The 9,231-nt window shown below is 55.1% G+C and overlaps 1 protein-coding gene across 3 annotated transcripts in view; it reads left to right on the top strand.

Moving 5' to 3' along the window:
• Window positions 1–7,911: 7,911 nt before the first annotated feature.
• Window positions 7,912–9,231, top strand: part of AHRR (aryl-hydrocarbon receptor repressor) — a 73,783-nt gene continuing 72,463 nt past the window's right edge. Inside the window, exon 1 of one of the 3 annotated variants that reach the window (XM_036309576.1) lies at window positions 7,912–8,055. In XM_036309576.1, coding sequence (XP_036165469.1) covers window positions 7,969–8,055 — 87 coding nt within the window. In that variant the 5' untranslated portion in view covers window positions 7,912–7,968. The remainder of the gene's footprint in view (window positions 8,056–9,231) is intronic. The other 2 variants (XM_036309578.1, XM_036309577.1) reach the window with 2 other exon arrangements.

Here is a 9,231-nt window from a genome sequence, read left to right as displayed (position 1 = left end):
TGGGGAGGTGTTGGGCAGCCACTGAGGGCTAGGGTGGGGGGACACAAGCCTGCTCTCTGGAAGGCCAGAGAGGCAGGTCAGCTTTGGGAGGAGGGAAGAGGTCCTGCTGGAGGGCAAGGCTACCTGAAGGGTGGTGAGCAAGCCCTGGCAGAAGAGCTGGAAGGTAAAGGACACCAAACGCAGCCCACAAACAGTCCGTCTGCCACATGGGGGCAGTGCAGTCACACCTCAGGGACTCCAGCCACCTCGTTCTGACTTGCCTTCATGGAATTTACAGCAGCTACTGAGAAACCAGAGACAGTGATGGGGAGGCAACAGCACCCTAGTAGAAACAGACTTTTGCAGCGTTACATTCATCACGTTGCTTTGCTCAAGCTGCACCTGGTCCACTTGGAGTCAGGTGCTAGGATGAGAGAGGAAGCACTGTCGGCAGCTGGCCTGGCCTGGCAGTCACGGAGGCTAAGCCAGGCAAGCTGCCGAGGCCACCACTGTACCCAGTCCCTGTCCCCTGGTCCCCTTCCCTTTTCCCCATAACTCCTCCCTCATCCTTCACCCCACCCCTGTCGCCTATCCTCAGTCCCAAGTCCCCTATCTCCCCCGTCCCCTGGTCACGTGCTCTCATGACTTCCTCTCTTGCCATTTGAACATGTGTTGACCCAGCTCCTAATTTGACTTTCGGATAAATGAACAATCTGCTCAAGACTCCTGTAGTTCCCGCTCAGTTCTTCATGAAGAGCAGTCAGGACACCTGACCTTGGCCACCACCCAGGTCACCACTGAAGTCACCTTTGCCAGCTGGGAGAGTCACCTGTCCCAGTCTAGGTGAATCTGGCCAAGGAGGGGAGCAGGTGGGGGTCTGGGGACCCGGGGGGGGGGGGTGTCACCACCAGGGCCCAAGCTGGCAGAGATGGGGACTGTTACCCCTCACCTGGGGAGGGAGAGGGTTGCAGGTAGAGCAGATGTTAGATCCGTTCTGCCTGCTGTGTGGCTGTCTGTCCCCATGGAGTCCCTGTTGGGTCTCCCCCTGTTCTCTCTGACCAAGGTGCCCACTAGGAGGTGCAGCTGTGCTGCCCTGGAAGGCAGGGGCCTGAGGAGCTGGCCCCTCACACCACATGACAGATGGGCCTGGAGCCAGCATGGAGTTTGCTGCTTCTCTAGCACTTAAGTGCAGGGTGGACTTAGGCATGCACATGTGAGTGTGCATGAGTATACGAGTGCATGTGTGTGAGTGTGTGCATGTGATTATTTGATCAGTGTCTGACCTCAGACTAGAGGCTCCAGGAAGCTGGCCCATGTCTGCCTTTAATAGTGGGAACATACATATCTGGTGGATAAATAGGTAAAGGTGGTGATTCTTACATGTGTGTGTGTATGTTTATGGGGGTGGGGGGAGGTAAAATATACAGAACATAAAATTTATATTTTAACTATTTTTAAGTGTTCATTGGTATTGAGCACATTCACATTGTGTAGCTGTCACCTACATTATCTCCAGAACTTTTTCATCTTCCCAAAATGAAATTCTGCCCCCATGAAACACTAACTCCCCAGCCCTGGAACCTACCATCTACTTTCTTTCTCTGAATTCGATGACTCTAGGGACCTCATATAAATGACACCACACTATTTTTTTGTCTGACTGGCTTATTTCACTCAGTGTAGTATCTTCAAGGTTAATCCATATCACAGCATTTGTCAGATTTTCCTTTTTAAAACTGAATAATATTCCATTATATACCTGTACCACATTTTGCTCATTCATTCATTTGTCGGCCATTGTGAGTAATGCTGCTGTGAAGGTGGGTGCACAAATAAATATATCTTCAAGTTCCTGCTTTCAATTCTTTTGGTTGTGTACCCGGGAGTGGTGGATGATGTGGTAATTCTATGTTTAAATTTTTGAGGAACCTCCATACTATCCACAGTGGCTGCACCATCTTACATTCCTACCAATAGTGCAGAGGGCTCCAACTTCACATCACTTTTTAAAAAAAGAATGGCCGCCCTGACCGGTTTGGCTCAGTGGATAGAGCATCGGCCTACAGACTCAAGGGTCCCAGGTTCAATTCCGGTCAAGGGCATGTACCTGGGTTGCAGACACATACCCAGTAGGAGATGTGCAGGAGGCAGTTGATTGATGTTTCTCTCTCATCAATGTTTCTAACTCTCTATCCCTCTCCCTTCCTCTCTGTAAAAAATCAATAAAATATATTTAAAAAAATAAAAGAATGGCCGTTCTAATGGGTGTGAGGTGGTATCTCATTGTGGTTTGATCTGCATTCCCCAATGTTCAGTGATGTTATGCATCTTTCCATGTGCTTTTTGGCTACTTGTATATATTCTTTAAATGTCTATTCAAGCCCTTTATCCATTTTTAAAATGGTTGTTTGACTTTTTATTTTTGAATTGTAGGAGCTCTTTATATATTCTGGATATTAATTCCTTTGCAGATATATGATTTGTGGTTATTTTCTCCCATTCTATGATAGGTTGCCTTTTCACTCTTGTTAGTGTCCTTTGTACACAAAAGTTGTAAATTTTAATGTTTCTTTTGTTACCTGTGCTTTTGGTGTCATGTAGGATATCAATGCCAAATCCAATATCATGAAGTGTTTCCCCTACATTTTCTTCTAACAGTTTTGTCTTTTATGTTTAGGCCTTTGGTTCATTTTGAGTTAATTTTTGCATATGGTGTGAGGTAAGGGTCTGACTTTATTCTTTTGCTGTGGAGACCCTATTGACCCACTATTTGTTGGAAAGACTATTCTTTTCCCGTCGAATCGGAACCCGTGTCAAACATCATTGACTACACAAGTAAGGAGTAATTTCTGGATCTATTCCGATCCATTGGTCTAGATAGACCTGTTTTATAGATAGGAAAATGGAAACCCAGAGAGGGTCCATAATTTGGCAGAGATCACATGATTGGCAGTGGTTAGGTTGGAGTTTTGACCCTGCCATGTCACACTGGGAGACGGGGAGTGCAGAGGGCACGTCTAACCTGTCAGCTTTCCCCACCAGATGACACGTAGACCAGCAGGGGTGTCTTAAATAGGTCACACTAGCTGCCAATAATTGAGGAAGGCTTTCAGATGGAAAGTTCCTCTTGACATTGCCTTCAGCAATGCAAGGTTGTTGGGGTCAGACAATTCAGGGGAGAAGGAAGAAGGTGCCAGTCCCTGCAGAGACTGGGAAGGCTCAGGAAGGTGGTGGCAGCAAAGGGGGACAGAGGGCTGCCCACAAAGGGATGAGGGAGTCCTGGGGGTTCCTGCAGGACAAGCCCCTCACCCCCAAGCAGGAGGTCAGAGAAACCACCATACTGAGAACATGCCTGCAATGCCCACCACCCAACACGCCCACCCCTCAGAGTGCCTGTGCAGGGCAGTGCTCCCTCCTGTATGAAGCCCCACAGAGTTCGCCTGATGTTTGTGAAAGGCAATTGAAGTGTTTAGGATCCTACACTCTACAGCCTGCATCCCAGAGATGACTGAAGACACTGCATCCATTAGAAAACCAACAGATCCTTTAAGAAAGAAAGAATACAGAATGAGAATTCACTTGTAGAAATTAAAAATAGAATATCTGGTAGGGGAAAATGAAAGAACAAAACTATAGGGAAGAAAATTTAAAAACAAAGGTGGGGGCGGGGGGGGGGCATTTCCCAGAACAGGTGAGGCTGGTTTGGAAGGAAGGGTGCACTGGTGTCCGGCACTGCAGATGGACACGGCTGCCTTGAGGACCACAGGGGACAAGGAGACCCTAACCCTCCCGAGAGGCCTGGCACAGGCCCCCGTGAGGCTCGGGGACGATGGCTGCACCAGGAGCAGCGAACGTCAGGCATGTGGAGGGAAAGCTGTTTTCATCTTCAATCCTGTCCTTGTCTAGCCGTCCGCCAGCTGTGCAGGTGGACTGAGTCTTCAAGAGGTTTCCCCCACGTTTAGCTCCTGAAGGGTGTGCTCCAGCAAATGTGAGTCAACCAAGAGGAAGGCCCGGGCTCCAGGAACCGGAACCAACATGGGGCAGGCCCCGGGTAGCCAGGGAGTGGGCAGCAGCCCGGGGGGAGCCGTCCCTGTGTGTGGGATTGAGACGGTCTGACTCATGGAACCCTGCGGAAGGGACAGCTTTTGCAGAGCTGCCACAGGATGTGGAGGACAACAGCAGGTTCAAGGAAAACCAAGCAAATGGGTCTTTGTTCAGTCGGGCTGGGGGTGTGCAAGAAAGGAAATAAAATAGAGTAAGTATGTCAGGAAATAAAGTACAGTAAGCTGGCCCTCCCCCTTTCCCCCTCTTCCCCATCTCTTTTCCTCCCCCTTCCTCTATCCTCCCCCCTCTCCCCCCATTCCTCTCCCCCTGCCCCTTCCCCTCCTTCTCCTCTCCCCCCCCCCCCATGGACTATGGAGCTGTAGCAGGGTACAAGGTGAATGAAAGTTCCTGCACTGTCCCCACCGTAAACCCAAATATCAGTTGGTGAAGGGCATAAAAGTGGCCTCTTCTTGAAGGAGACCTTTAAGTTGAAGGAGTAGGACAAGCCAGAATTTGCAGGGATGAGAATTCCAGTCAGAGGGAACGGCACCTGCAAACCCTGAAGGGTCTTTGCTCTGCCCTCTTCACAAGTGTGGGTCTCCCACTCCCCACTTCCTTGGAAGGAGAGTGCACCCAGGAGTGGCTTCCCTGCTAGACACCCATGTTGGGTGAGACCCTGAGGTCTGCTTCAGGTGGGGAATCCATCTGGTTTCCTGCTAGCAGAGGAACCTGCAAAGTATGGTCACCTGGTGGGGGCTCCCCCCAGACACACCTTTGAGGTGCATCAGCCGGCAGAGGTGGGGCTATGTGGGGCTTTGGGCCACCAGAGGCTGGGCTGTTGACACCACGGCAGGGGCACTGGGAGGTGGAGGTGAGTGGCAGGGACAGACCAGCCGCTTCCTGAGAGCATGTCACCTCCTTGCCCTCTGTACCCATTTGCCAGTCTGCCACAACCAGGCCTTTGGTGTTCAGGAACAACCCTTGAACTCCAATTAATTGACTCAATGTCCCTGCGCCAGTGGGGGCTCCTGGCTTCCCGAGATGGGTATCTACTGGACGGCCCTGCCCCTTTCTCCACCTCTGCCCTGGGACCTCCTGCGGATGGAGAGTCTGGGGAGGCACCGGGAGCCGCAGTGGCTGCAGGGCCATTCTTGGAGTGGTCACAGCTCATGAAGCTAGCTGTCACAGCACTGAGCTCTCACCTGGGATGGCCACATCTGGACGCAGACATTTGGGAGAGAGGTGGCACCTGAGGGTTTCTCCTTCCCCAGCACCCTTTCCTGCCACTCTGGGCAGCTGGGCCAGGAAAGAGGCACTCCTCCTCACCTGGTGGGAGCAGGACTCCGCCTGTCTGCAGTGGGGGGTCCTGACTGGAGGGAAAGAGAATGGGCATCCACTGGGGGTTGCTGAGAAGGCCTGGATCAGGGCCCCTGCACTGTGATGGGGGTATGTCCGCTGCACCTGGACCCGCGTGGTGGGAGTACCGGCAGGGTGGTCCCGATGGGGAGGGCATAGGGGATGCCTGGATGTACACTGCCAACTGTTGTGTGCGCCCAGGACCTGTGTGAACAAGAAGTTGCCAGAGGGAAGATGTGCCCACTGAGCTCCTGGGAAAACTGCCTCAGATGGAGGAGGGCAGGAGCCACTTTATCCTGAGGGGTCCCCAGAGGCTCCTAGCAAGGGCACTCCCCTGGGAGCCCTGGGACTGCAGGGGAGGTGGCCTACCTGGGGAGGGTCATCCTGTTTCCATTGCCTGCCTGAGGCTTTGCACCCAGGGTGGCCGAGGTGGGTGGCCTGTGCCCATCCAGGGCAGCTTGAGGGAAGGAGGGGGAGGTGGACGCTGGCTGTCGTCAGCACCTTGCTCTGTGCGGCCTCACCTGTCTGGCTGCAGCCAGTTCCCTGATGGGATGGGGTGGGTGGGTATGACTGGTGTTTGGACAAAAATACTAGCAGGGGGTCCCCTGAGGTGTGGGGGTGCTGTCCTCCCATGCAGGGGAAGTGTCGGCTCTTACTACAAAGCTCAAATTCCTCAGGGTGTTCACCCAGGTGTCTGCCCTCATTCCTACATCCAAGGGCTCCCCTACAGGCCTGGACTTCCCACACTGACCCAGGTCACCACTGCTACTCCAACAATTACTTACTTATTTTCTTTAACAGAGAAAAAACTACCAAAAAAGTAATATACTTCCTGCAAAAGATTTTTAAAAAGTAAAAAAAAAGAAAAAGATTAAAGTTCTCCTGTAACCTGAGAGTTATCCAACTTTTCTGTGTATAGTTGTAACAGGCAGTTAGACGTGAGCAGAGCAAGGATGATGGGCCTGGAAGCCCCAGATGGATGCCTTGCAAGCGGCAAAACTGGGAAAACAAGGACCTCGCCCCCAGGGTAACCTGTTTTCCTCTAGCATATCACTGGTCACACACAGGTCTGGACCCTTGACCTCTCATATCGCTGGTCATGCAGTTTAGACACCCCCCCTCCCACTTTCCTCCTGAAAGATAGCATCTAGGCCTCAGTTGTATTTCAGCTCCAAGTCCAGAAAAGCAGCAAAACCAGACAAGCAACAGTATGGCTCCTCAGGACCAGCTGCATCGACTAATGACCTCGCCCTGGCACTGACCAATCAGTGGAGACCACAACCCTGAAAGGACACACCTAGGAAGCTGATACATATTCTATTGAGACCTTCTCCTGAGACCTCCTTGAGATTTCCATCTGCAAGAGAGAGAGAAATACCCTTAACTCAAAGGACCCACCACGCATCCTGGGCTCACCCCCGAACCTGTCTCCAAGGCCCCCTTTCCTCTGACTTCCCAGGGAGCCCCAGTGGCCCCGCCCGGGCTCTCCTGCTGCCTCTAAGCTCAGCCCTTTCTGTTTCACTGCCCCCAGCTTCAATAAATGTCTCATTTGAGTGTGTTTTTGCTGCGGCCAATACATTCTTGCTTGTTTTGCTGCAGTGTTTGTTTGTTGTTTTGTTTTGTTGTGTTAATCCTCACCCAAGGACCCAGTGAGGACAGGACGGTAGCCTTAGAGTGGGCTGCGGTGTCTGGGGCCTCTCCGGCTTTGGGCAGGGACCTCAGGGTGTGAGGCCGGGCTCAGGGTGAGTGCCGAAAGCTCCGAGGAAGGACTCGGGTCTGAGCCTCGAGGTGGGCGTGTGGGTAAAAGTCCAGAGGTCTCCACCAGGACGGAGGAGGACAGGGGCCTGAGGACCACAGTGTGGAAGAGTGGAGGACGAGGGAGCGTGCCCGAGGGCTGGTCAGGTGCCCCTCGCCGGAGGTCCAGGCAGGAAAGGCAGGAAGAGGATCGTGCGCTTGGCCGTGCGGGTCCCGGTGCCCAACGAGTGCGGGTTGGCAGAGCAGGGCGTCCACGTTGCGCGCACCCACCCGGTGGGACCCGAAATATCCCGGATTGGGACATCGCACGAACGACGCGGGGGTTCCTGGGAAGTTCAGGGTCCAAAGTATTACAATTTTGTAGTTTGTAAACCTTTTGATTCCCACTACAACCCCTTGGAGCAGGCGGGGCCGGACACGTTGTCCTCCTGCTACCTATTGGGGTCGGGACCTCCGCGCCCCCGCCCGCCGCTAGGATAGCCCGAGCCTTGCACCTGGGCACCGCGCACGTGTGCGCTCCAGCCACGCGGGCGCAGGTGGAGGGGAAGCACGATGAGGACAAGGGCTATAGGATGAGAGGGGAGCATGGGGGCCTCGCGAGAGGCACAGGGCACCGCCCACCGCGGCGCGGACAGTTCCTGGGGAGGCCACCGGGACAGAGGGGCGCCGGGCGCGACCCCGCAGGGGCGCACACAGACGCGGAGGACCAGGGCAGGCGAGGGCCCGCGCGCGCGCCCCCTGCCGCCTCCGGGTCGGTCGGCTCCGGGGCGGGGCGGACTCGCGTGCCGGGGTGGGGCCGTCCTTCCGCGGCTGCCGCGGCGCCTGGTCCCCGAGATGCGAGAGCCTGCAGCCGCGCTGCCACAGCTCCCGGCCCGGGCTTCCCCCGCGGGCGCGCCTGAGCCTCCGTGCAGAGCGGCCCTGGTAAGTGCCCTGGGCGGGCTCCGTGGCCCCGCTGCGCGACGGAGGCGCTCGTGGGGAGCCTTCCTGCCACAGGTCCTCCTACCCCATCCTTCCTTGGATCACCCTCCTCCCGCCCCATCCCCACATCTCCAGGCCCTGGGGTGCGACGAGCAGCTTCTCACTTAAAAATAAAATCGGGACTTTTGAGGACAGCCTGTCCACTTCCACTGACCATGGTCCCCAGTTCTCCCCACCAGTAGCCTCAGTCCCCATTCCCCCTCCCCCCATGCAGGGATTTGAAGCTCCTGCTTGTGACCCACCCGCCTTAGGGCAGTTGGTTTAATTGCCCTTCAGTCTTAGCCCAGTTTCTTTCAGAAATGTTTTGGGCAGATGGTGGGCTTTGAACCCATGCCCTGAGCCCTCACCAGGGCAGCTGGGAGTGGAAGGCTGGGCTGGGGGCCCCCAGAGCCGGGGTGGCACAGCTCGGCCCCTGGCACAGCTCGGCCTCTGCTTCCTGGCATGGAGCACCAGGCTTGGTTCTCACACTTGGGAAGTGCGGAAGGGCCCAAGTTCCAGGAATTCGCTCCCTTTCAGTTAGTGGCACCAAGAAAGTTTCCCCCCTAAAGTCTTGGTTTGAGTGGCTGAAAATCCCAGGTTGTGGATACTTTGTGAGTGACACAGACCCTCAGGGAGCTGCCCACCCTGGAGTTGCCCCAGTGACCCCCGTTGGGAGGGGCTGGCTGGTGCTATTCAGGGTCAGAGGTCAGAGGCCTTGGGCCATCAGCCCCTGTTCCCTCCTGTTTCCTGGTTGGTTCCCAGGGCTAGGGCCGGAGGTACTTGTCCCCTGGAAGCATCCAGCAGGCCTCCAGCTGTTGGTGTCCTCGTGGGGGCGGGGGAGATGGCTTCCGTGGGACCAGCCATGGGCTCTGGTCCTAAGTGTGTGCCCTGGGCATCTGTCCCCAGGCTCTGGGTACTTGACAGCTGTGAACTGGACATCTCCGCTGAGGGCACTCTGCAGGGGGCTTCTGGCAGAGGTGGCTCCTAAACCTGGCTGGCCTCTGCCCCACACCAGGCCTGGCCTCTGCAGGCTCCTGGGTGGGAGCCTGTTAGACAGGGTGGAGGAGACTCTGCGGTCCCACTGGTGGGCAGGTGCGGCCCTGGCGAAGGGTTTCTGCCATCTCCTGAGGTGGCCGAAGT

The sequence above is a fragment of the Myotis myotis genome, unplaced genomic scaffold, assembly GCF_014108235.1.
Source record: "Myotis myotis isolate mMyoMyo1 unplaced genomic scaffold, mMyoMyo1.p scaffold_m19_p_5, whole genome shotgun sequence".
NCBI lineage: Eukaryota > Metazoa > Chordata > Mammalia > Chiroptera > Vespertilionidae > Myotis > Myotis myotis.
Note: the sequence above shows the minus strand (reverse complement) of the source record. Positions and strands in the feature narration are given on the sequence as shown.